General features: G+C 47.5%; 5 protein-coding genes across 16 annotated transcripts in view; 3 read left to right on the forward strand and 2 right to left on the reverse strand.

The window, feature by feature from the left end:
- Positions 1-5484, forward strand: part of LOC117217915 (sterile alpha and armadillo motif) — a 167830-nt gene extending 162346 nt beyond the window's left edge. For all 9 annotated transcript variants that reach the window (XM_033465806.2, XM_076526514.1, XM_033465807.2 and 6 more), the window contains 3 exons: positions 2891-4888; positions 4987-5153; positions 5266-5484. In XM_033465806.2, coding sequence (XP_033321697.2) covers positions 2891-4888; positions 4987-5153; positions 5266-5452 — 2352 coding nt within the window. In that variant the 3' untranslated portion in view covers positions 5453-5484. The remainder of the gene's footprint in view (positions 1-2890; positions 4889-4986; positions 5154-5265) is intronic.
- LOC143260585 (uncharacterized) lies at positions 5382-8185 on the forward strand. The gene is made up of 3 exons (XM_076526566.1): positions 5382-5484; positions 5579-5615; positions 6119-8185. Exon 3 carries the CDS (start codon positions 6153-6155, stop codon positions 7026-7028), a length of 876 nt encoding a protein of 291 aa, XP_076382681.1. The 5' UTR covers positions 5382-5484; positions 5579-5615; positions 6119-6152; the 3' UTR covers positions 7029-8185.
- Positions 8186-8310: 125 nt separating this feature from the next.
- LOC117217916 (uncharacterized) lies at positions 8311-9608 on the reverse strand. Its single transcript, XM_033465810.2, has 4 exons — positions 9184-9608; positions 9006-9045; positions 8768-8934; positions 8311-8704 (listed from the first exon to the last, which is right to left on the reverse strand). Exons 1-4 carry the CDS (start codon positions 9207-9209, stop codon positions 8533-8535), a joined length of 405 nt encoding a protein of 134 aa, XP_033321701.2. The 5' UTR covers positions 9210-9608; the 3' UTR covers positions 8311-8532.
- Positions 9609-9804: 196 nt separating this feature from the next.
- Positions 9805-13351, forward strand: holn1 (CD2 antigen cytoplasmic tail-binding protein 2 homolog holn1). Of its 2 annotated transcripts, none has more exons than XM_033465765.2 (7): positions 9805-10125; positions 10407-10624; positions 11362-11525; positions 11796-11967; positions 12033-12214; positions 12309-12417; positions 12494-13351. In XM_033465765.2, the coding sequence occupies exons 2-7, from the start codon at positions 10498-10500 to the stop codon at positions 12742-12744; spliced, it is 1005 nt and encodes a 334-aa protein (XP_033321656.2). In that variant the 5' UTR covers positions 9805-10125; positions 10407-10497; the 3' UTR covers positions 12745-13351. The 2 variants fall into 2 exon arrangements, with proteins under 2 accessions (XP_033321656.2, XP_033321657.2); XM_033465766.2 differs by having other exon boundaries at positions 10461-10624.
- The window catches only part of LOC117218089 (uncharacterized), a 48378-nt gene continuing 33135 nt past the window's right edge, over positions 12267-27509 (reverse strand). For all 3 annotated transcript variants that reach the window (XM_033466166.2, XM_076526543.1, XM_033466165.2), the window contains one exon: positions 12267-26485. In XM_033466166.2, coding sequence (XP_033322057.1) covers positions 24588-26453 — 1866 coding nt within the window. In that variant the 5' untranslated portion in view covers positions 26454-26485 and the 3' untranslated portion in view covers positions 12267-24587. The remainder of the gene's footprint in view (positions 26486-27509) is intronic.

The raw sequence follows: 27509 nt of genomic DNA on the forward strand, positions 1-27509 counted from the left end.
TAATTGACGAATAAATGATCTAATCTGAGAACAGGAGATACGATTATTCCATTTTATTATTCTATTTTACTTATTCTTATTATTCTATTTCTATTGTTCTATTTCAACCCTTAACGGACCAATGCCGCCATATGAGCGGCATTGTATTGGATTGGCAACTAAGTAATTGCCGATATCAGTTATAGATGTCTCTCACTCCCATTTTTATGATATCCGTAAATGTTATATTATAAAATTATTATTATTATTATTATTATGTTATTTTTTATTATCCGTGAATGTTAGCAACTGGGCAAATCGAATGCAGCGGTCAAGGAAAAGCGACCAGAATTGGTCGATCGTAAAGGTGTCATTTTCCAGCAGGACAATGCTAGGCCGCACGCGTCTTTGTCCACTCGGCAAAAATTGATGGATATTGCTTGGGAATCGATGTTACACCCACCATATAGCCCTGATCTCGCGCCATCGGATTACCACTTGTTTCGATCCCTGGACAACTCCCTTCGTGGTAAAACTTTGAACGACGATGACGCTGTAAAATCTCACTTAACTCAGTTTTTGGCCGAAAAGGATCAGACTTTCTACGAGCGTGGAATTTTCAAGTTGTCCGAGAGATGGCAAAAGGTCATCGAACAAAATGCAAAATACGTTACAGATTAAACTTCGTTCCAAGTAAAAAAAAATTTTTTATCTCATCGAACAAATCGGCAATTACTTAGTTGCCAACCCAATAATAAAAACGTCGAGATGTCTACATAAATTCAGCTTTGTAGTTTCCATGAAATGTGTTAGGTCTGAAGTGTCAGACGACTTCAGCGTTCGGTGGGCTTAGCGTTAAAAACTTCCTCTTTCCTCCGTGCACGTTGCACCGTTGCACCGTTGTTGTAGTCCCTTTCCAAAGACCCTAAAATACTTCCCCAAACTGGAGCACCATGCCCAAACTGTCCAGCGGTTGGTCGCAGGCCCCAGGCGCTTTCCGTTTTCGAAGATTTCCTACAAGAATTTGTTCGGCCGCGTTCCATTCCACTTGGCCCGCCACCAAGAAATTTGTTTTCCCCGGTCAGCCGGCCACAAATCTTCCCGTTTGATAGCGTCCGTGTCCGTTTGGCTTTTGACGTAGGCCAGACTCGGTTCTCTCTCTGCGCTCGAGCGATCGAGCACAGCACGTTGTCAAAGTGGGATCCAACGCGGATTTAAACGCGCGTCGGATCGCCGGCCGCGTTCAGTCGTTCACGTTTCCCCGAGCGTCGCGGATCCTCGTTTCCTCCCGGCCGAACGGAAGCTGCGAGACCATGAGGAAGTGGAGCCTCGACTCTAGAATGGTACGCGCGTCGTCTTCTCCTCCTCCTTCGCCGTGTTCGATCTCCGGTTCGAGACGACGTTAGAAAACGTTCTTCGAAAAGTATATTTCCGTCGAGACGCGGCGACGGTGGTGCTCTCTCCGAGGGATGGGAATGTTTGCCGAGTTGCGTGGCGTTACAGAAATAATGTTTACATTATCTACGGCCGGCGGACGTGACACAGACCGCGTGATAACTCTCCTCGGCGTGGTCCAAGCCTCGATTCTTCGATGATCAGTGCCAGGAGTGCGTTCCGTCAGGTCGAGCCGAAACGACTCCTCTCGTTCTCGAGCATCGGAGACTGCTCTGTGGCGGTTCTCTGTCTGCGTCCGTTCTCCAAAGTATATTTCTCAGCGCGAGATCCACAGCCCTGTCGACAAGATTATCTTTCTCAATCTCTTCGCGTTTGGGCGAGCAAATATGAATTGTTGAAGTAGCTTGTATCTTCTCGCGTGATACAGAATTTGGCGAATAAACTTTGCTTGGAATATTAGTTACGATAATGTCTCTCTAATTGACGCTCAGATTGTGCACGGAATTGGACAGTTTGGGAAGGCGAGATACGATTATTCAAGCCTTAACACTAAACCTAGCAAGCAGTAATACTAACGCATGTAATGCTTCACAGAAGTGAGAAGACCGAATTTATTTGGAATTTGTCAAGTTTTTATTATAAAACTTGCTCCAATGATGTAACTTATTCAAGCGTTTTCCACGAAAGAGTCTCGGAACTTTGCAGAATTGCAAAATAAGAAAGCGGTCGCTCTGACCGCGGGTAGGTTTAGTGTTAAATCTCGTTTTTATAGTTGTCGATAATTCGTAACTGTAAAACGAGAAGCAAGACTCAATTTAATCGTATCTCCTTTTCCAAAATTGTCCATTTTTCTGCACAATCTGAGCGTCGATAAGGGAGACATTACTGTACATATGGAAATACGATAATGTTTCTCCAATTGACGCTCAGATTGTCCACAGAAATGGACAATTTGTGGAGGTGCGATTATTAGAGCGTTGCGGCTCGTTTTTACAGTTGTTGACAATCGATAACCATAAAAAAGCGAGTCACGAGGCTCGAACAATCGTATCTTCTCTTCCCAAACTGTCCATTTTTCTGCACAATCTGAGCGTCAATAAGGGAGACATTACTGTACACATGGAGATACAGTAATGTCTCTCCAATTGACGCTCAGATTGTCCAAAATTTAGGAAGAGGAGACACGATTATTCGAGCTTTGCAGCTCGTTTTTATAGTTGTTGACAATCGATAACCATAAAAAAGTGAGTCACGAGGCTCGAACAATCGTATCTTCTCTTCCAAAATTGTCCATATTTCTGCACAATCCGAACGTCAGTTAGGGAGACATTACCGTAGCATTTTCAAACATATTTAACTACTATATCACGCGACAAGATACAAATATTTATGGTCCATTCACTGTTTCAAAAAATCTATTTTCTCGAGTAAAACGACGCGAAATCCTCGGGACCAGTAAAATCCTCGCGAATCCTTGAAAACCAAAGGCGCTAAAACTGATCCTCTTCTCTTCCAGAAAGCCATGGCGGCGCAGCAACAGCGTCAGACGGTGACCTCCACGGGGATCTTCAACCACGAGAAGCACATGGCGTCCAGCTCGCAGTCCAGCATCACGATAGCCTCGAAAGGTGTGACCTCGAAGTCCTCGATGATCTCGGCGGCGAACGCGGTGAACCAGCTGATGAACGGTATGAGGCCGGCGGAGGACGAGCTGTTGTCCCTGCCTCTGGACGACCTGGATCTTCTCTGCTCGAAGTCGAACACCCAGGACGTGGAGAGAGCGATCTCGAAGTACTGCAGCTTCCTGGACAGTTTCGTGGAGCGGCTGAAGGCGGACGACGGGAAGAACGGGAAGGCGCCGTTGCTGTTGAACAGGGTGAACGAGATCATCAGGAAAGCGTGGGCGGTGCCGACGCACGGCCACGAGTTGGGCTACACCCTCTGCAACACGTTGAGAACCAGGGGCGGCCTGGACCTGTTGATGTCGAACTGCGTGGCGAGCGACCACGAGCTGCAATTCTCCTCGGCGAGGCTGCTGGAGCAGTGCCTGACCACCGAGAACAGGGCGCACGTGGTCGAGCACGGTCTCGAGAAGGTGGTGAACGTTGCCTGCGTGTGCACCAAGAACGCGAACTCGGTGGACCACTCGCGAGTCGGCACCGGGATCTTGGAGCACCTGTTCAAGCACAGCGAAGGCACCTGCAGCGACGTGATCAGGCTGGGCGGCTTGGACGCGGTTCTGTTCGAATGCAGGAAGAACGACGTGGAGACCTTGAGGCACTGCGCCGGAGCTCTGGCGAATCTGTCGTTGTACGGAGGCGCGGAGAACCAGGAGGCGATGATCAAGAGGAAGGTGCCGATGTGGCTGTTCCCTCTGGCGTTCCACAACGACGACAACATCAAGTACTACGCCTGTCTGGCTATCGCTGTGCTGGTGGCCAACAAAGAGATCGAGGCGGCCGTACTGAAGTCGGGCACCTTGGACCTGGTGGAGCCTTTCGTCACCTCGCACAATCCCTACGAGTTCGCCAAGTCGAATCTCGCGCACGCCCATGGTCAGAGCAAGAACTGGCTGGAGAGGCTGGTGCCGGTGCTCAGCTCGAAGAGAGAGGAAGCGAGGAACCTGGCGGCCTTCCACTTTTGCATGGAAGCTGGGATCAAAAAGCAGCAGGGGAACACCGAGATCTTCCGGGCGATCGGCGCCATTGAGCCTCTGAAGAAGGTCGCCAGCTGCCCGAACGCTATTGCGTCCAAGTACGCGGCGCAGGCGCTGCGACTGATCGGAGAGGAGATCCCGCATAAGCTGAGCCAGCAGGTTCCCCTCTGGTCCACGGAGGACGTTAGGGAATGGGTGAAGCAGATAGGGTTCGCCGAGTGCGCGCAGAACTTCGTCGAGAGCCGGGTCGACGGTGATCTTCTGTTGCAACTGACCGAGGAGAATCTCAAGGAGGACATAGGGCTGACGAACGGCATCAAGAGGAGACGGTTCACCAGGGAGCTGCAGAACCTGAAGAAGATGGCGGACTACAGCAGCCGAGACACCGGGAATCTGAATAATTTCCTGCAGTCGATCGGTCAAGAGTTCTCTATCTACACGTACAGCATGCTCAACGCCGGCGTTGACAAGGACTCCATCAGGAACCTTTCCGAGGATCAGCTGTTGACGGAGTGCGGCATCGCGAACAGCATTCATCGTCTGAGGATACTGGACGCCATCAAAAATATGCAACACAATCAGCTAGGCTCGTCCGAGGATGAGTCGCCCGATAAATCGTTGGACGTGTTCGTTAGCTATAGAAGATCGAACGGCTCCCAGTTGGCTAGCTTGTTGAAGGTGCATCTGCAGCTGAGAGGCTTCTCCGTGTTCATCGACGTCGAGAGGCTGGAGGCCGGCAAGTTCGACAACAACTTGCTGCAGAGCATCAGACAAGCGAAACACTTCCTCCTTGTGCTGACGCCCAAGGCTTTGGAAAGGTGTATACAGGACACTGAGTGCAAAGACTGGGTCCATAGGGTGAGTGTTCTTCCCTGCTTCTTGATCGTTTGTAACAGCAACTAACAACCCATATTGGCGATGAATAGTTTATTTAATACGTTCGTTTCTCTTTGCAGGAAATTGTTGCAGCGCTTCAGTCGCAATGTAATATAATCCCCATCATAGACAATTTCCAATGGCCGGAACCCGAGGAGCTCCCTGACGACATGCGCGCGGTTTGCCATTTCAACGGTGTGCGTTGGATCCACGATTACCAAGATGCCTGCGTAGACAAACTTGAAAGGTATATTTTCTATATTTTCTATATTTTTCTATATTTTTCTATATTTTCTTAAATACGTGCTGCGCAAATACCTCCGCCCGTTTCTCTAATTGTACCGTTTGGTTCTCTTCAGGTTTATGCGAGGCGAGATACCAGTCAGGTCGGACATGTCGGGAATTCCTAGAACCATCGCGTCCAAAGACGTGACCCAACCGAACACACCGTGCAACACGAACATTCGACAGTCCCCTAATTATCAGCGAATGCACAGCAACGAGAGCAGGGGCAGCGATAAAGATTCAACAGGTGGGCGGGATTGACTAGAGGGCCCGCCCACAGCTATACCGAGCAGGTCAGCATAATCGTAATTCCTGTTCAAGATTAAGCGACGCTGAAGTCTGGGGTGCAACGATTAACATTATTTTTTTTTCTTTATTTTCATGCAGCCAGGATTAACAATCGCAATAAGACAATCACGACTAGGTCAGTCCGTGACATCAATATCCGTGTTTAAACCGTGTAGTTGAAACAAAGGAAATACGATGAAGATTCTGTAAAATATGAATCGCATAATAGCCAATGAGAAGCCGATGGGCGTGACCCTGGACGGAAAAAGCTCGTTCTTGAATAGCCGCATGATTTTGTTCCAACTACACCCCGTGTCTTTTCAACTTGTCTTCCATGTTCTGCTTAATCATTGTGCTTCTCAGTCGACTCAATATATACTGCTATCCGTGTCTCCTATGTTAAAATTGTTGAGCACAGTGGCGCGCCAAAATGTAAGCATGTGTTCCATCAAGGAGTTAGACTATTGTAATCTAAAAACACTGGTCTAACTCCGTCAGTGTGCATTCCCGTCGAGTCGAGCATCCCAGAAGTTATAAAATCGAGGTTATGTCTGTCGACTGCATGGTCGCTAAATGTAATTGCAAACGCACGATCATGATTAACGTATCGAAATAATCCGTACAATCTTCAAACTTCAGATTTAGAAAATCGTCGAGTCCGTCCCGTTGGTTAATGGGCCTGCCTCCCACGTCCCCGCGATTGAAGTTCACCCATACACACCCCGGTGGGAGTCCGGTAAACCGACGACCTCCGCGTCATCCTCCTTCGCCGTCCACGAGATCTCGTTCATTGGAGCTTCTAGACCAAGACGAGAAGAAGTCTGTCACTCCGATCAGGGAGCCAGAACCGCAGACAAGACCAAGGTCCAGAAGCTTGGACGGCTTACTAGACGAAGATGGTATGGTAGCAGAGATGAAGACTGAAGAGTCGGTCAAGCAGAAGCAAGACCAGGACAGCAGGACCGATTCCGAGCCTCCGGAGACTCTGAACAGGCTCGCCGTCCCAAAAGTAGCTGTTCAGAGTGAATCGGAAACTGCGGAGAAGAAGGTGGAGGGTGGACAGATCAACGGCAAAGCTGTGTCCGAAGTTGCGAGCCTGGAGAACAGTTCCAAAGAGAATGAAGATCCAACGCCGGTTCCCAGGCAGCGAACGAGGACAAGCATGGAGGCAAAGGAAGCGAAGAGAACACCGGAAGAGCCCAACCACCGAGAAGAGAATCCACCCACGCGACCACCGAAACCGAACAGGTTCATCAGCATGGATGGACATCTCGTGACCACCGAAGAGGAGGGTTCTAGGGCTGTCTCCGACAACGCGGAGCTGAAGGAGCGACTGGTAGCCACGGGAAACGACAAGTCGACGCTGCTCAAAGCCAAAAGCTGTGGCGCGGGGCTAGATTCCGACGAGAGCATTTCGTCCAACGAGTACAAGCCCAAAACGAAGGAGCAAGGATCGTTGTTGTCCCTGCCCACGGGGGCTGAGCCGAAACGCAAGAAGAACTTTATGGACAAATGCGTGAACAAGGTGCGGTCTTTCATGAGGAAGTGAAACGAGGCTTCCCGCGGTTATGGTGATAAAGACTATTATTAGATTTAATAAAGCTAATCGTAGCACGTCGATATTAAGTAAAGATCCTCGCGATACCCGAAGCATACGTATATATTCGTAGCGGAAGAATTGTTTTCGAGATGTACAGACAGTATTCCCGATCCCTCATGCGCGAACAATTCTCTTATCTTCCTTTCTCTTTTTTATCGCAGTAACCGAGTGTATATAATTGGAGATGTTCGAGAATGCGTATACAATAGGTATTTGTACAAAGGATTACTCGCCATTGATAATATTGCGAACGATCGTTTTTTCTCTCTCTGTACACTGACAGGCAGCATGAAAGTGTAACTGATGTTGTGCCTATAACAAAGTGTCTTCTTAGGAGTTCAGAGATTTTTGTCCGATGTAGACAGATATGAAAGTGTAGCCTGGTTTTTTCAGGTGGCTTTTATATATAATTATATATATATATATATTTCTTTATCGAATTGTATTATAGACATGTAAACGAGTAAGTAGGTAGCATTGTTATTTGTAATACCATTTTTTTAATACTCGAGTTCAAGAGTTTCGATTAACCACGTCTGCGATAGGTATCCCGTGACATTTCGTACAATGAGAGAAAGATTACAGAGAAGCAACCGGAAACTCGTGAACTCGAGTACTTCGCGGTTCTTTTTTTTAAGACGTCGAATATGTAACTTGCGACTAACATCGCGAGTCGAGGCAGCTAACACACATGGGAGTAACAGATATTTTGAACGTAACGATCGGTAACACTATTTTATCGCTTAACAAGACTTTCTATCACTGTTTAACCGATGACGTCCGCCGTCTAAGCTCGAACAAACTCTCCGCGACAGGGTTGGGCATTAATTGAAATTTTTTTTATCAGATTTTAAATTGTAATAATATATCGGAAATATATTGCAACGAGAACGTATTTATTTGTACAGTGACTTATAATAATTGTTCGTGATAAACAAATTCTCATGCATGTTGTTAATCATTAATCGCACGAAACATTGCCCAACTCTTCTTGACTATAAGCGAACCTTACGAAGCTTCGATATTGTACTATTCTAAGATCCTGCCTAAGAATCGAGAAATGTATATTTTACCAAAGTTTCGTAAAGTAAAGTGTAAGAATTTTATCAGACGTTTTATTGTTTCCCACGAAATAAATTTTATTTAGCAAAATTTGATCGAATTTATGTTTTGTTACTATTAAAAGTCCGCACATGTATAACAGGTTAAGGTGCAAGTAAACTCGATGGAATATTTGCATCGTATTTATGAAAAGATCCTTCGGCAATATAAAAATACTTCAAGTTATATAACGTAATAAGTAATTTTCATACAATTTGTACAAACGTCGCACAGTAACTTTATCATTTATGTATAAAAAATATAGTGTAATAGTATTGTCGCCAGTTACTAACCAGCGTACATTTCCTTCGTAGGTACAGTAAGTATGTTACACTTATGCTAAGCGATTGTATCATTTATTCGCGACATCGCCTCTTCCTCTGAGTCTTCGGAGCAGCCTCACATCTTGAACCTGAAGAGTCACACGCTTGGCATGCATCGCTACTAGTATACAGTCTTCAAAAAATTGTACTAGATACGCTTCGACTGCCTCCTGCAGTGCTTCCAATGCAACTGAACTTACTCTAAAAAGATAAATGACCGTGCAAAATTTGGAACATGTTTTAAAAGCATAATACTAATTCTACCTTATATCATTGGGACTAGAGGACATTTCGGAAATAATGTCTCGCACTACACGACTGAAGGGACCTTTTGGTATAAGCATATGCACAGTTTTTTGAAAATGCTTGATTTCTCTTAAAACTAAGTTGCGTCTAATATCAGCTGGTTTTCTATGAGGTAAAACACTCACCTGAAAACATTTTTATTAATAATCATGAAATAATGAATTTGTTAAATAAGTTAAACATGTTGATCGCGTACCCTGGATTTTTCACGAGCTGCATGTTGACTGCTGAATGATCTGAAACGAATATTTTCTATTTAGAAAGAAAGGAAAAGTCACGTTACAGACTTCTCTTGGCAACGACGCTATCATTTTGTACATTACTGTTCCAATACAACTATTAAACTAAATAATTAAATGTAGCCGTTAACTAACCTCGCATTAGATTTTCGCCGCACCATATTTTTCTCGTTCTTATGACAGAGTCAGCTTATTTTATGACACAAACGTCGAATGAAATTCAATATATGTTCAGATACGTACAATTCGTGGCAGTTTATTTTAACTGATTTTCAAATATTTTCATTCATAATTTGTACCCCAAAATGAGAACTCAAAAAATTCACCGAAAATTAGCACTCTTTCTCTACATATCTCTTCGTATCTTCTAAGTAACAATTGGATCCGTCAAACGCCTATATCTCGTATTACAATGTCCTTGATAAATCTAAATATACAAGAGCAACTTAACAAACTTGGGACAGTTATTGTATTCAAAACAGGATTTTTAAACGTCTCTGTAAACGTCACATGCAGGCGATGGTGGCGCCCCTAGTGGAGAAACATTGAAGCTCCGTTCGAGGTCCGTACAGCGCCAATTAGGATGGTGGAAAAACGCTCAAACTGTTAGCCAAAATCGACTGTCGGTAATTCGGTTAACAGTTTGAGCGTTTTGCCACCGTCCTAATTGGCGCTGTACGAAGGCCTAAAAAAGCTTTCTCATTTCGTCACATGCGGCGCCACTGGCAAATATTAAAAATCGAAATTGATAGGAGAACTATAGGATAGTTCTTCTGTGGCAGCGGCAGCGTCAGTATTGCTCACCTGTCGAAAGGCCAGTCAAAAGACTACGTAGTTTTATAAAGTGTACAATTCTTATCTACATGTATATGTAATAGAGATTTAATGTGACCGACTATCTTAATGATAAACAGGCTACACTTGTACGATATACCCGAAAATTAGTATGCGGATCATTTTACGTTCTGCGAACTTAAGAATCCGTACTTGATGAAGAAAGATCTAAATGGAAAACCATTGAATGGATATTTCCACAATCCATTAATCGAAACCTTGATAGTGAACTTAATCAACAAGGTACAGTATACGTGTCTATAATCACATAGATATGCCTGTTAATTCTTCTGCGTTGTAGTAAATAATTCTTGCGCGAGTCAGTGTCATTTTCATTGTATGTTAAAGCTAACCTAAATCAAACTAATCGTACTAATTGATATATTCATAATTGTTTCAAACATATTTCTACGACAATTCTGTTCTTTTATTAGTCATCGAAACGAATCACTTTGCTTGCTTCTGAGAGGATTTTGTTTGTTAATTTTATTAGAGTAGTGCGCGATAAATAATTTTGCTTGCAGCTACGTTGAATGAAATTGCGCGTGTTAAAGCACGAAAAATTAATCATATTTAAGATTTAAAACAAAGAAGGCGTAAATACTAGAGAAGAAAATGTTGAAGCGTAAATACAGCGAGCGGGAAGATGAAAGAGCGCCAGCAAAGAATTCATTAGATTCGGATGAAGAAGATGATGCTGCCGAAGATAATTATAACATTATGAATGAGGATGAGTTTGAAGGTATGTGAACATTTAATAAATGAAGGTTTAAATATTTATTGCAATTATTAACACTTTGTACACGAGAGGTGATTGTCGAGTTGCGACAACTCGAGTGGTAACTCTCTCTCACCATTCGATTTGACGCGATACGTCGAGCGACGACGATGTTTATTTGCATTTGATTTCTGGTGGCTAAGACTCGATGCCTGCATTCTGTGTAAAACAGTAAAAAGGCAGAGAAATGAACAGCTGCTTAGTCGTCTGCGATATGTGAAAGCCTTATTCGAGCAATTGAGTGGAGATTTTCGTCAGACTCGTGATCGAGCTTTTCCAGTTCAAGCTTCTGTTTCGAAGATATCCGTTTGAATGGAAAACTGCATGCCATTCTAACAGGAAATAGGAAGGATTGCAGGGTCTGCTCTCAACGAAATGAGTCTGGCAAAAGGCACCAGACAACATATTACTGCGATACGTGTCCTGACAAGCCAGGAATGCATCTCTTGGCAATTGCTTTAAAAAATATCGTACTAAAGTACAGTACAGAGATTAATATTTAAGAAGTTTTTTCTTTGAGGTGTAAAGATATATGTGATATTAAAATATACATGTTTTATACATTAATTTGTATGTGCAATCATTGTAAGTTAGGGGTAAGCAATTCACCAAAATAGCCGCGAAATTTCTCGAGTTGCTGGTTCCCCTGAGTGAAAAAGTCCTCGAATGCAAATGGTTAATCATTTATTCTCGATACTTAGGCGAAGAAGATGGTCCGACAGCTCCAGAAACAAATGTGGGTTTCACAGCATTTAACATGAAGGAAGAGCTAGAGGAAGGCCACTTTGATAAAGAGGGTCATTATCTTTGGAACAAGGAGAAAGAAATAAGAGATAATTGGTTAGACAACATCGATTGGATGCAGGTTTGTATAAAAAAAAAAGTGGCAATTAAGATTTATATATTCGAATAAGGCTGCTTGTTTGGGATAGTTTCGGTTGCGACAAGAACTGAATCATTAAGATGTAATAATACGTAAAAGTAGATTCGTTATTTCTATAATTGCTTCTTGTTCTTGGACTCCTGCACATTGAAATATCAGAATATGTTTTCATACAGCAATGAATAGAATTATCTGTAAACCCGCCTTGTTTACTCAGTGATGCAAAACATTACTAAGGCATAATCTTGATAGATCAAACCGAGTTCCACAGCAAGTGTAAAGAAGGAAAACAAAAGCAGTGGATTGGCTGATAGCGATAGCGACGATGGTCCTGATATTTTGTTCAATCCCGTTCATCTGTATAAACAAATTTTGGAATACTTGAAGCCTGGAGAAACAGTATCGAAGACCTTGTGTCGACTCGGTAAGTGTTTGAATACGTAAAATGCGATCTAAAAACACGTGTATCATTGTATCAAATAACTTCAGGCAAAGGGAAAAAGAGATTAACCACCGCGGAAAGATGGAAGAAGAAAAAGGAAAAGAAGGAGGTGGAGGATGACGAAAATTCTGTGAGCATAACGAAATTAACAGAACTAGCGAACGAGTTGTTAACTCGTACCGGAAACATGGATATATATCAAGAAAGCTACGAACAAATCAAGAGAAAGGTAAATATATATGTAATATAATATAATATAATATATATAATAACGTATGCCGCAAGGTTTTAGAAACTTTTATTATATCGTTAAATTTGTACAGGTCGAGAGGTCCGAGAAACATGCCCATCCTTCGAAACAGGAGGCTGAGTTAGATATGTACGCCGACGATTTCGACGAGAAAGAGAAGGCGAAGTTGGACGACGGTGAAAGTAATTATATTTTAGCTTTTATTTAAGACACCCGAATGGATCGATCGAATTTTGAGACATTTAATACATCTTCCAGACAGCGTCAGAGGTCCAGCGAACTCTAAGAAAGATGACACGCGAGAAGACGAGGAAGAAGACGACGAGGTGACGTGGGAATTGAAATGGTCGCAGGACGAAAACGCGGAAATCCATGGACCCCATACGAGTCAGCAGATGCACGCGTGGGCCAAAGAAGGATATTTCAAGGGCGGGGCGTGGGTACGACGAACAGGACAGAGCAATCAATTCTACAACGCCGCGAGAATGGATTTTGAACTTTATCTGTGATATACTTTCATTAGTCCCGTGTTGTTAATCGAAAAAAAAGTAATATTTTGACAATATCGTAGAGCTTGATCAAACAACTGTAATACTATGGGTTCAACGAGTCGAGTCCCTAACTGTAAATAAATGCACGTGACAACCATTTAGGTGATGACACGGTCGGGATTAGTCGAACAAAACCAGCAACGGGTGTCCGTTGCATTGATTACGTGCTTAGCACGTTGATATCTCGTTTATCTGCACCGGCTCGACTCGCTGAATAGACTATTGTGATCCATTCGGCATAATTGATATTCGATACGATTGAAAGCACCATCTAATTCAATAGAGAGAGAGAGAGAATGACAGAGACAGAGAGAGAGAGAGAAAGAGAGTATGAAACATGTATAATACTGTAACAAAGTTTAATGAAGAACCACTCGATGAGTTACAATCATGTAACAAGTGAAAAAATCGTTCTCGTCTTTATTTAAACTGATGTATCGTCAGTATTAAAAAATACTGAGTAACAATTAATTCGAAGTCGAGCACGCGAGAGAGAGAGAGAGAGAGAGGAAAGTGTCCATTCTTGATACATATCGCACGAATAAAGGACTATTCGTTTGGCAAACCACGGCGACGTTCTTTGACCATCTTTTACAAGTTCGGAGGATGCACACCCCTTTTACAGCGCACTTCGTTCCGCTGTCGTTGTACTAAACGGCATCCGGTACACCACTTAAATTACAAGGGAGAGAAAAAACCGAAACTCACACTCGCGAGGAACTTCCTGTGCATGCCCGATGGGAATATAGGGGTGGCGGAATTTATAGTTCGCGACGGGCCCGGCTATTTTTAAACCGGATTTTATCCCCAAAGTAAATCTATTTGTACCCGGGGCATAAAAACCTTGCGCGACACCACCCCTGTTTATTCAGCGGAGTGCGGTCCGATGTCGTCTCGTTGCTTTCGCGTCTTTCAACAAATAAATTCTAGACACTTTTCGACGGCCGTTTACCTTGACATACCGGGTAAATCGTGATCGACTGTTTCATCGAATGCTGCGGTGTTAAAACAATTAGCACAAGGACACATGAAGAGACAGGGGATCGGGATAATCGGACACAGAGACAATCGTGATCGACTATTTCATCGAATGCTACGGTGTTAAAACAATTAGCAAGGACACACGAAGACAGGGGATCAGGATAATCGGACACATACAGAGAGAGAGAGAGTGAGAGAGACAGACGACACAGCACAAGACCAGCAGGAAGGATTCAACAGATGGACCGTGTGATACTGAATATACAATATAATTTTATTAGATATCTTAAACATTTTTATTAGCAATGTATGAAATTTCTATATGGTTACTTAAAATATTTCGTGTATGTAAGTAAATCGTACATACCATATGTACCCGTGTGAGTATGCGTTTTCATATTTATATTTTTTCATATATATACCTTTTGTCGTTATGTATATATATAAATCGGTAAGTATAAATTCGTGGCTCCTCTCTAGAATCCAGAAATAATTTTCGGAGCGTAGTTTATATTCAAAATGCAACGCGAGGCTTGCTCCTCGGAATTCGAACTTGTAGTAAAAGTGTGGAACCTGGAGACATATCTACGAACGTGTTTCCAGTCGAGAAGAAATTACGTCTACATTATTATCAAATGTCGCGGACGATTTTGCTCGTCCCGTTCGGATGATCGCGAAAGACTTCGACCGCGGGAGTCCGCGGCGGCGAGGGGGTGTTCCCCCTCGCGCCCACCCCGGACCGCTTCGAAACTAATTGCCAATTCCTTTACAGTCGCGGAGAAGAGACTCTACGAAAAATTTGTTTACTGCGAGCTAGTAAAATAGAAATCGTCGCCGGGTTCTTATTCTTCCGGCGTCTCCGAACCGCCGCCGCCCACGCTTCCGGTGGGGGTTTTGGTCGCAAGAGAAAGGGACAAGCGCGACTGTACAAAACGGCTATAAACACACGAAACTATTTACAGGAAAGAGACTGCTGACACGGGGACACGGTGCAGTTTTGTAGAGACTTTTACGCGCGGAGATCAACGGAAACAAAGTACAATCATTGGTCTTTTCTTCTTCTTCTTTCTTTCTTTCTTTCTTTTTTTCTTCTTTTTTGTTTTCCTTCAAAGGTCGCGCACGATCCCGTCGGCGACGGGTCGCACGGTTTCGGGGATCACAGAGGTAAAACGATCAAGACGAAAGGACAAAGATCAAAGGTGAGAGAACGGCACAAACAGTGTGTGGTGGACGCATTCGTAAAAGCCGGTTTCATAAACGCACGTAAGTTATGCAAGCTGCGAACAAAGGCGGCTCTGGACGAGGCTTCGAAAATAAAGAATCGCTTTCTGTATTGTCTTAATCCTAGCCTTAACTACCCTACACAATAGTTCTAAAGTACTCCATTAATGTTAAATACGCGGGCACGCGACTACGTCGACGGTTCCGCCTTCGCGTCCGAGAACCGGCCGGCCGGCCGCGGCTCGCCGGTAAATTAATCGAGAATAAATAATTCAGAATCGGGACGCGCGTGCCTCCGCGCAATTAATTCGCGCGTAATTGGACGTAACGTTGAAAACGTAATTTAACAACATCGCGGGAATAATTCCGCCGACTAATTGACGAATCTCGAAAAACTATTCCACATTATCTCCGTAACATCCTCCCGGCGTACGCGCCCGGCTGTTACCGTGATTATAATTATAATAATGGATAATTTGTGTGGCGACTAATATAATAGACATTCAAGCATCTGGAATACCATTAAAACTTAATTGTTGCGCGGCTGCGGGGAGCGCGCGGCACTCGTTAATCAAGTTTTAATAAAGTGCTTTCGAAAAAGAATTTTCACACAACATCTGCGCCGCGATTCAAGCCGGGATTAATTCGTTCTCAACGGCTGATGAAATGGTCCAAGCTTTTAATGGAGCTTCGTATTGAAAAACTCAATTTTCCACACCGCTGTTATTCGTTTACCCGATGCTTGGCAAATTGTCCATTTTTCAACGACGCCCCCGATGCCGAACGATTCGCGTATTTTCGTGCGGCGAGCTGCCGCGAATCGTTCGCGAGTCGCGGCTGGAGATACTTTCGAGAATTATGTACGCTCCATTCGTGTTTTCAAGGATTTCGGCGTCGGACTCGCTTTGTCCGAAACCGAAGAGATCGATGGGCCGCTGTTGCGTCGATGTCGCGAACGGCAGAAACGATGAAAAAAGAGAATCGCCGTTTTTTCGAGGTCGTCGAACCGTCGTCGAAGAGTTCTCGAACGCGGACAGCACCGTCTCGTCATCGATGCTCATAATTAGGGATATTAGCATCGTCGGAAGGGCGAAGCGGAACGGCCCTCGAGCGATCGAGCTCCGTTCGGCGTCGCGCGGGGCGCTTCGCGAAGCGCCTGCACCGTCTACGACTTTACAATCTTAAAATTCTCGCATCGTTGTTATGAAACCGGCGGAGATACTATCGTAGACAGAGAGATAGACGGGAAAACGAACACTTATTCGAAAGGAAAAAACAACGGACACACAGAGAGACGGACGTTTTGCCGCCGGCGCGTACACGCGCGCGCCATAAATGCGTACGCTGCCGCGAGAACGTGACGCGCATTCGGCGTCGTTGCGTGTCTTCGGCTTCTATGTACATACAAAAATAGCCGTCAATGGGGAACGCCGCCGCGAAACGCGTCGAAATCCACCCGGAGACCGGAAAGAAGGGACGTCGAGGAGGAACAGGAAAAGGAAACGGGCCGAGGACGCGTTAAAACTCCGCCGCCATTTGTTTTTTCGCCTCCGCCGACGTTCTCGTACGCGTGCTCCAAAATAACGATAACTCGCCGCTTCGGTCGGATAAACAATTTTCAACGTCGCTCTTCGCGAACAGAAGTTATCGTCAACCCTTTGCAGCGGCTCTCGGGCGCGGCTGATAATCGTCGCGACGTCGCCGAGGACGAGTTTCGCGCTTTTCTGCCTTGAAGTGACACGCGAGGGAGCAACGCGGAGATTTTTGAACCTGATTTTCAAAGAAGAATCAAGAATCGCCCGGTTCATTCTTTGACGTGCCATTTTCTTATCGCGATCAGAAATTTCTCGGTCGCGACTAATAATCATCGTAAAGTCGCCGAGGTCGAGTTTCGCGCTTTTCTGCCTTGAAGTGACACGCGAGGGAGCAACGCGGAGATTTTTGAACCAGTTTTTCAAAGAAGAATCGAGAATCGCCCGGTTAACCCCTCGACGTGCCATTTTCTTCGCAGGTATCGCGATCAGAAATTTCTCTGTCGCGGCTGATAATCATCGTAACGTCGCCGAAGACGAGTTTCGCGCTTTTCTGCCTTGAAGTGAAACGCGAGGGAACAACGCGGAGGTTTCTGAACCTGTTTTTCAAAGAAGAATCGCCCGGTTCATTCTTTGACGTGCCATTTTCTTATCGCGATCAGGAATTTCTCGACCGCAATAATTTCTCCGAAGGGGAAGAAAATCGATGTTTATCGCGTGCCTAAATTTTTACTCGAATGCTTAGGCATCGACGACAAGGGATCAGCATTTTGTTCCAATTTTGAAGGACTTTAACACCTGTACAAGTTTAGTAGTATTAATTAGAAATTTTCACGGCGAGTCGGACCCGTTAAATTACGGCAAAGGGGGTTAAAAGGGAGGACTCGCACAGGATCCGTAGATTTTTCGGCACCGCGATCGAGTCGCCGAATTAACGGCGCAGCCGGTTAATGGTTCGTTAGCGTTTCTCGAGCTAAAATGTTTTTTTCCGGCGGCGTTCGAACTCGTCGAACCCTTCTCAGACCGATCGAACCCTCGGAGAGCCTCTCCACGCGCGACCGCCCTCTCTCTTCTCCGCGGCTCTTCTCCGTCTCTTCGGACGAGGCCCTCGGATTCATGTGGCATGACTAACTGCCATGACTAACGAGTTGGGCCAAGTGCCACCGAAGAATCTTGGCTAACCGACCGGGAAGGTGGAACGAAACGCTTCCAACTCTAATATTTCGCCTTGTCGCGGTGTGGTCTCGCTTTTCTTTTAATTGGTCCTTAATCTACTTCTTTCGCTGCTGCCAGCGACTCTCTGCTGCCGCGGCGGCTTCAACCTTGCTCTCGCCGGCCATTTATCCTTGTCCCTTCTGTTGGTAACGCGACAAACTAGGTGGAAGCCGAAGATCACCGATAAATTAATAGCCCTGAAACTGTTACCATTAAACGGCACCTTGTCTTCTCGGAATACAAAGCACCGCGTCGGCGTCTCGCCGAGATATCGGCGGACGCTCGACGTAAATTTCCGACGTCTGGAATCGTTGTACGAAAGACGAGGGCCGTCGCGCGTTTCCATTTGCTCTGAAAATTTTGTCGAACTCGCGAGAAACCCTTGGACTACCGTTTCGAGATTCGGCGAGCAGCTCTGTTTTTACCTTCGAACAAAAGATAGAGAAACGGAGAAATAGAGAGAGAGATAGAGAGACTGATGCATTTAGAAGAAGCGTCTTTAACAGGCAAGTTTGTACACCGTCGACGGTGCAGTTGCAATAAGAGCCCGATGCAAGAGGAACATCCGACTACGGCGGATGGAATCGACGAATTCAATCTCCTTTGATTCAAGTTCAGTATTTCGGTGCTCACCGGTTGTTTCGGATACCGTCTACGCGTTCGCCGGAAGTGAAACAGCGACGGATCGGAAGGACTTCGATAGCAACTCCTATATCGGTATATCCGATCGCGGGGGTGAGCGAGCGCCGAGGAGAGCGCTCGACGGGAAAATGAGATGGGAAATGAAAAATCCCGGGCCAAGCAGATCACGGCGCGGATCTGTCGTTGCGAGGAAGTTCCCCGGGCTGGATCGTCACGACCGATTGCTCGCGAATTCCGTATCGAAACTTGGAAAGTTCCGGCCGTGATGGACGGCCGAGGGGGTCCAGGGTGGTCGTAACGCGAGTTCTAGGTCAGTGGGATCGTCGCGCGACCGTTTTCACGGCCTCCGAGTCCCCTTGAACAGGCGGCGTCCCGAGGAGAATGAATTTTTCAGGACTGTCTCTGGTCTCTGAGAGGCTCGGCAAGATACGCCCTCGCAAGCGTATCGCTCTCTCTCTCTCTTTCTCTCTCTTTTTCTCTCTTTCTCTCGCTTTCCCTCGCAAGCGCGCGATTCCGTTGGATACACGTTCTTACAGGTGGCACGAATAATTCATCCTCCCGTTTAGCCGCTTCAATTTTTTATTGGACTCGGCCCGGGGGTTAAACGATCGCGTAAATTAAACGAGCGCCGCGTTCGGCCAGCCGTTCGAACTCGGGGGGATGGGCGTGTTCCTGGCCAATTGCTGGATTCGTTGCGAAAATCTCGGACGAATTATCGGGCAACGCCGGTAATTCGCTTCTCGGAACGGAACGGTCGCTCGATTCGAAACGTTCTGCCGCCTGCGATGCAACGAGGACCTTTTGATTTCTTTTGGAACATCGGATGTACATTGAAACGCTGGATCTCGTTTTGGATACACGCTCTTCTTCTCCGAGCACGCGGTGTTCGAGCTTCGATGTTCAGTAGGGACCTTCGATCTCCTTGGAAAATGAGACGTCGAAACGTGCTTCCAAATTATCAGCCGTTTGGGTCGTTCGTTTCTCCGTGCAACAACGCGGATTCTGCTCGCCGAGAGACAATTCCTCTCGAAACGTCGCGCGGACGAGAACCAATATCGTTCGAAGAACGGCGAAGACCTTCGATTTCCCGGGAAAATGAATATTAACAAGGCCCGCGAGAGATATCGGGCGAGATCGCGGGACCGTAAAACGAGCATGGCTCGCGTGGCGGCCGCGTGTTAGAGGGCTCTATCAATCGAAGATAATCATTCTGACCAAGGGACCCGGGAGTCATAACTCCTGAGATCCTATCGAGATCCGTCGCGGCGAGAGAGAGAGAGCGAAGGTTCTTGCGGGCAGAGGTTTATCGCGTCGAAATGAATATTTAACGGGCGAACTTCTCCTCGGGGAGAACCGCGCGCGCCGCGCAGGGAGAGACTTTAATCAGCGTGGATTCGATATTCCATGAAATTTCCGACGAGTGCAGAGATGGGGCTGGGTAGGCGGTGGGGGAGGGGGTGGCGAGGGGTGAAAATGCGTTTCGAGGAGGCGCTCGACGGCGAGACACACGCAGGCGGATTACGGGATGGGCGTCGCGCGTCGCGACCCGCGAGTTCGCCTAATGATTCTCATCGTTTCCGCGACACCCTCGCATGCCGTTCCACCAGGCGAATTCGAAGCCGCGACTCGCCCGTACTTGTACAGGGTGTCCCGAAAACTCCCGTATACATTTTTATGAAACACCGGCCGCTCGATCGACCCCCTTCGCGTACTATTTAAAAATCGTAGCATGAACGACTCCGGGACGTTAATCCAGTTTTCCTTTGCTCTTGGACATTAAATTTGCAGGATCGATCGAAGCGGCGCTTCCGAGAACCGTTCTCGTTTCGGTGTCGTTGAATCTACCGTTAGTGGACAATTATCGAACGGATCTGTTCCTTTTGCGAAGGGTGAAAAAGACATTGAATTTTGTTGAGACCACTCGAGAAAGTAATTTAATTTTTTAACGTGTCTGCTAAGAAGACTTTCGAAGGGCGGATTTTACGCGAAACGATCGAACACGGTCTCAATTATAGAAGAGACTTTTTCGGGCAGAAATGGGAATTTCCGGAACACCCGATGCACCGATGGGCGCAGACTTTATCACCCTTCGACACTGACGCACTCAAGTATATCTGCTTCTCTGCTCTTTCATTCTTTCTCACTCTTTCTCTCTCGCTTATCGTATTCAAAACGTAACATTCTTTTCTTTCCAAACTTAACATCATAAATCAATAAATAAATATATATATAATATATATATATTATTTATATATATATACGCTCAAGTCTGTATAAACGTGTGTGTGATTCTGGTGTCTAGATATACTAAGATGTGTTTCTCGTGTGCTCGTGTGTGTTTACGTGTGTTTTCACGGTGTGTCTACATGGTAAAGGTCGCGTCTATTATTGCTTCAATTTACAACGATGGCCGAAAGTGGCCCCCTCGGTGCCAAACGGGGCACCCTCTGGCCCACGACGAGTCTCTGACACGTGTCGTTTTGCTCCCTTGAATATGTCTTGCACGGAGGAACCCGTTCGCCTAAGGGCGCGGGCCTAACTGCTGTCACGACGGTGTCTTCCTTTCTGCCTCTTCGCGCGTTAAACCTTGTAAATAACGCACCCGATGCTGCCAGGTGGAATCTATTGTTCGCGTCTATCCGGCTACGAGACGCCGGAACAAACAAGATTTTCGGCTTTCGCCGAACGAACAAGAGTTCGAAGTGAATAAATAAAAAGAGAAACGAAAGAGTAAACGAAACGAAAACTCTGCCGGTCGAAAAAATCTGATAAAATAAGAGAATTATTAGAATAAGATTATAATATTAAGATATAATATAATATATAAGATATATTATAATAAAATATAAATAAGAGAGTTATTCATGACTCGACGTGATAATTACACGAGAAATCGCAGAGTTTTCGCTGCGAAATTACGTGTCTCGATTCCTTTTGGAAATCAATAGAATTCCGTTCCGTTTTACAAGCGGTGTACGGTTTAAAGGGCCGCGTTTAGCGACACGAACGCGAAGAAAAATGGTGGCGTACAGGAGTTAACGCGAGCGTTATCGGGAGCGTTATCGCGATCGGATTGCCGAGGGAACACCGTGTACAGAGGCTATATAATCGTCGAAGACGAACGACGCCCGAATTTTCCCCCGAACCGTTCGAGCCCGCGGGCAACGGATCCCGAAAGTGTGGAATTACGGCTGGCCCGGGGGACAGCCGTTTTTAAAAGCAATCGCGGTAATGCGTCGATTGAAACGGTCGCACATGCTGCATCCTCCGGTAATCAATTGAAAGCCTGTGGGGACCGGTCAATTAAAACGGGGTTTACGGCGACGCACGGTTGCGGGAGGGAACACTTGAAAATCCGGGCGTTTCAACGGCGACGCTCCCGCGAATACGCTAAATTCTCCCTAATTGACTGTGCGCTCGGATTGCGCAGAAAAATGGGCAATTTCGGAAGAGGAGAGATACGATTGATCGAGGCTTATGAACTAGTTTGTACCGTTGTTGACGATCGGTGACTATAAAAACGAGCCGCGAGCCTCGAATAATCGTATCTCCTCTCCCCAAATTGTCCCAATCAGGGAGAATTTACAATAGCTCCGCACTACGGTGAATACGTTTAAATAATAATGTTAACGTGACAGCGTTTAGCCCCGGCCCCGCGGAGACAGCGGCTCCTTTAACTCGTTTCTCGTTAATCCTTGCTTGAGGTAGCCGACTGTGTCGCGCGGAAATCGTTTCGCTTCGGATTCGCATTCGATCCGCTTCGCATTCCGAAGCGGAATGTATATCGCGCTCTCGAATCGGAGACGGAAAAAAGATTCGTTGCCGCGGAAGCGGGCGAGAGACGTTCGGACAAAAGACGGGTGAAAGAGAGGATCGGCTGTGGAGGATCGGCGACGTATAGAAGGACGCGGAGGAAGAGGAGGAAGGAGAAGAGACAGAGAGTAATCTTGGTACGCTAGTCTAGTAGGGTCTAAACGGACTAACGAGACGCCGCTTTGATTTGATTTGTCACTACGTTTAAACGCGAAACGAACGCCCGCCCACGGAAACGCGTCGCGCGTTACGGCGTTTCCGCGCGCGGCGCCGAGCGGAATCCGACGCGGATCCGCCGGAATAAATACGTTCGCGGCCCTCTCCGGCCGACTGCGGCCGACGAGCTCCCGCTGTCGCCGTTGCAATTTGCATTCCGCGTCGGATTGCGCCGCCGCGCCCGGCGAAAATGCATTCTGCTCCTACGGCGGGCCAACTATCTCGGAAGACATTTCATTTTCAACTCGTCCGACCGCCGGTCGCCGATCGCCGTACACCGCGAGATTCGTCGTCGCGCTATCCCGCGGTTCGAACCGTGGACGCCACTGCTGGCTGGACAGCTGCCAACGTTTCAGCCGGAACATCCTTCTTTTTTCCGCACGGAACACGGATCTTCCTCCGCGGAATCTCGCCGTTTAACTCTTTGGAAATTTCTCGGGCTGGCATCCGTAACGTTGTCCAACTTACGGCGGATTGTTCGCGGATGCGGTAAATTCTCCCTAATTCGCGCTCAGATTGCGCACAGAAATGGTGCTTTCTCTTCCCAAATTGTCCGTTTTTGTACAGAATATGAGCGCGAATTAGGGAGAATTCGGTCTAATAATATATGTATAATATTATGATATAAATAATAATATTATTATTAATAATATTAACATATTAATAATTATAAACATATATAATATAATTATAATATATTAATTATTATTAATATTACAATATAACAGTTCAAATTTATCTTAGCAATCAGCAGTTTCCGATAAAAACGAAATTTAAAGTGCAAACGAATTTCTAAACCTGTCCAGGCGTCGATGAATTCACGCGCGGGTCGATTCGAGTTCGAAGGACGCGAAGAATGCCGTTTGGTCCAGCCAGCTCTCGGCGGATCGCGCATCGGTTTCGCTTAACCGGGGCGAGGTCGCTAAACCGGGAAGGCGACCGCATGGACGAGCAGACCTTCTGTTTGTGTCCGTGTCCTCGGTTAATCGTGGGATTCGCACTTGGAGGAACACGAGGCCGGCAGTCTCGCTCCTCCACGAGGACGAACGTAATCGATACTTTCGGTGAGCGGGGGATTACCTTATCACGGTCGATCTCGGGCAATCAGTCAGAACAGATCCTCATTAAATCCCAACTTTCCTGTCCCCGGGATCGCGACAAGCGGCAACGGGGCTGAGACCATTACGTACTCATGAATATCAATTGCTTCAATATCCAAGGTTCATTTCGTTGGATTCGATTAGTACGTAGATGGAACAGCGAACGGCTTCTTCGCGATCACCTCTCCCCTCCGACACGGCGATCCGTTCGTTAATAATTACAGTAATGTTTCCCTTATCGACGCTGAGATTGCGCAGAAAAATGGACAATTTCGGAAGAGGAGACGCGATTATTCGTGCTTTGCGGTTTGTTTTTATAGTCACGAATTGTCAACGATTTCAAAAACGAGAGCTGCAAGACTCGAATAATCGTGTCTCCTCTTTACTGTGGATCGCGAATTGCCATTTGTCGAATGTATTTTGTAAAAAAACTGTAGAACAAAGAGACTGTTTCGATCGGAGTAAATGTAAAAACTTCCCGGACAATTTTGAAGTTTTCCACGAGATCAACGCGCGATACATCTTTTCGCCGTTCGGAAGAGCTGTACGAGCAATTGTTCCGTCTCTCGCGAAAAGACAAAAACGGTTTTTGTGCCCGAGGCTGGTTCGAACTGTTCTATCCTTGCAAAAAAAGTGGATGCTCGCGATACAATTGTAACGAAGACGACGCGGCGTAGTCGCTTCCAACGAAAGAACATCGGATTTGATCGCGCCCCGGGACCGTTTCCAAAGGATCTCCGCAAGAAGAACACCGCTCTCCGAACTCCGGTCAATTTTGTTCGTGCTCGCGGCCGGCTCGGCGCCGTCGCTCCGTCGCGCCGGCAGATTTACAGGCGGTAGAGGTGGTCGCCGCTCAGAATTTCTTCGGTAATCCCCGCTGAAACACGGATTACATATCGATCTACGCTTCCTGCAATCTTGAACGTCTGCGGAGCCCTCGTTACGCTCCATTCTCGGCGGTCTAGGAGAGATCGGCGTCGCCGGTGTCCTCCGGAGACGCGAAAGCTCCGACAGCAACGGCAGCAGCAGCAGCAGCAGTAGCAGCGGTATTATCGGACGCCGGACCTGTTGTTTCCGCGGTTCAGACGAACACGACGTGGGGCTTCTCCGGAAGCGGAGGTTCGTAATCGTAATCGTAGTCGTAGTCGTAACCGTAGCCGACCCGATGGAGATTGGACCGCGGCGGGGCGGAGGGCGGAGGGCTCTGCATGCGATACAGCGAGAGGACTTCCGGCGGCTCGTCCCGGAGATCCGTCACGTCGGCGACGGCGTAGACGCCCTCTTCGGCGGGCCTCTGATAGGGCTCCGGTTCGCGGCGATTGTTGGTCCTGGTGTACCTCGGTGTCTCGTAGATGTTCGTGTCCTGCGACTGCGGGCTTCGCTGGCCGATCTTGCCGCGGGGCGTGTCGTAGGGCGTGGTGTCCTCGTTCCTGGCCAGCAGCCGCCTGCTGTACGACTCGGCGTTCTTGTCCAGCTCGTCGTTGTTCCTGCCGACGTAGACCAGGAACTCGGGTCGGTTGGGCGCGGCGTATGCCAGCCGTTTCTTCCTCTTGGACCTGGTCAGGTGCGCTATCAGCACGAGGATGGCGGCGGTGGCGGCCAGACAGCCGGCCGCGGACAGGGACAAATAGAGGGGGCTCAGCCGGCACCGCAAAGAGCCCTCGGACAGCCCGATCAACGGCTTCCCGGCGAACTCCTCGTCGGAGCAGACGATGTCGTGGGTGTCCAGCTCCAGCCTCGACTCGTTCCTGCGCTCCTCCGTCCTGATCACGTTCCACAGCCAGTGCACCGAGCAGTTGCAGACCAGAGGGTTGCCGCCGACCCGCAGAAACGACAGGCCGTCCACCGGGAACTGCGTGGGCTGGAGGGTCGAGAGGCTGCACCGCCTCAGCGAGACCCATTTCAGATACCTGGCGCTGTACAGCACCCTGGCGGGCAGCTCCTTCAGGCCCCGGTTCCCGTCCAACGAGATGCGCTCCAGGTTCACGTTGTCGGCGAAAGCTCTGGCGTGCACGCTGCCGATGGTGCAGTCGTTCAGCTCCAGGCTCCTCAGCTCGAACAAATTCCGGAAGCCTACCGCTTCGAGGACGCCCAGAGGATTCCGGCTGAGGATCAGATTCGAGAGGACGTTCAGTCTGGCCAGAGCCGAGGTGGGCACGGAGGTTAAATTGTTTCCCGATAAGTTGAGATGCAGCAGATCCGGGAGACGGTCGAACGCGTCGTCGGCGATGTTCCTGATCACGTTGTTCGCCAGGTCCAGCGAGACCAACGACGGCAGAGAGGGCAGCGAGTCTCTGTCAAGCTCCTGGATCAGGTTGTCGGAGAGATCGACGTTCTCCAGGCTAGGCGCCAGGGCCAGGTTGTCCGTCGGCACCTCCAGCAACGAGTTCTCCTTCAGCACGAGCGTCCGGATCTTGTGCAGGTTCTTCAGCAGACCGTCCGGCAGGCTGGTGATCGAGTTGTCGCTGAGGTTCAGAACCTCCAGCTCGCTGGTGCTCTTGAACGCCTGCTCGTCCATGTCCGAGATGTTGTTGCTCGCCAGGTTCAGCTCCTTCAGCAGCTCCATCCCCTGCAACGAGTTCTTGGCCAACGCCCTGATCGCGTTCCCGGAGACGTTCAGCACCAGCAGGCTCTTCTGAAAGACGAAGTTGTCCGAGCCGAGGGTGTGCACGTTGTTCGAGGTCAGGTCCAGGGTCTCCAGGTTACCGTAGAACCCGAACGACAGGTGGATGCTGGCCACGCGGTTGTTGGACAGGTCCAGGTGCTTGATCTCCGGGTTCAGTTGGATCGGGACGACCTCGAGGCCCGCGTAAGCGCAGGACGCGCGCAGGCTCTCGTCGTCGCAACGGCACTGCGTCGGACAGAGACCGCTCGCCACCACTGACATCGCGACGGCCATCGCTATCGCGATTGGCAGCGTCGTCGGCGACGGTCCACGTGATGCCATTCCATATGAACCCCGCCTCGACTGGAACTACCCTGCAACCAAATAACGCCGACCGTTCAATACGACCCCGGGACTTACTTATCTCGCTTATTTCGTTCGCGCAACTGCCGCTACCGACGCAAAAACCGTGCGACGAGCGACGGCCGACGATCGATTCCAGCCCCGACACACGGCCGACACACGATACGATAAGGAAATATTCGAATCGTAACGATACTGCCGGGAGACCCCCGGTTCCTCCGTCCGCCGCGAGACCTTCTCCGGAGGAACTTGATTGCTTCGTGAATTTCTCTGGAATCATTCCCCTGCCTCCCGGTGTCCCCGACGGTGCCTCGTCAAAGCGCGAGATTAAACTCTTATCTGGGAACGACGAGCACGCCCCGCCGTATATAGAAACATTGCCATTTTCGTCTCGTACAATCAATATTTAGATTATATCTAAAATATCTAGAAATGTCGGACGTTCTGGAATCAGTTCGGAAGAACTTGCGCTGAAAGATTCACCCACACGGTTAAGAGATTGGAGAGAAAACCGTTTTCCTCCCTTTTATCTCCGAATTCCTCGCTACGATGTTGTTCGTGTAATTGGTGTAACGTTCGTGTGATCCTTTGATGACAAAATAGCAACAGTTTATTCCCACCGAAAACGGGTTGATGTAAACAGACTTTGAGCTCGGACGCGATTCGATAACTTCGAGAATGATTTACCAAACGTCGATCGAATTTCTAGGAAAATCCAGAGAGCTAAGGGAGAACGATCGAAGCGAACGGTGCTTCGAGTTCGGGTACGATAGTTTCAGTAGCGATTTAACGGGGAGCCAAGCGTTTAAGGGTCGAGTCTGAGCAACCGAAATAGCCACCGTAGGACGATCGTATTAAAAGTCTGCTAGACGGTGAAACGAGGTGTAATTACGTGAAACGATGCAGGCCAAAGACGACAGGCTGCACCTAGTCATGGGGGAGCAGCGAGAGAAAGAGAGAGAGAGAGAGAGAGAGTCGGCCGAAATAAAAATCGGCCGCGGGTCGGGAAAACAGGGAACCTTTGTGGGAGAGGAA

The sequence above is a fragment of the Megalopta genalis genome, chromosome 1 (assembly GCF_051020955.1).
Source record: "Megalopta genalis isolate 19385.01 chromosome 1, iyMegGena1_principal, whole genome shotgun sequence".
Taxonomy (NCBI): Eukaryota; Metazoa; Arthropoda; class Insecta; order Hymenoptera; family Halictidae; genus Megalopta; species Megalopta genalis.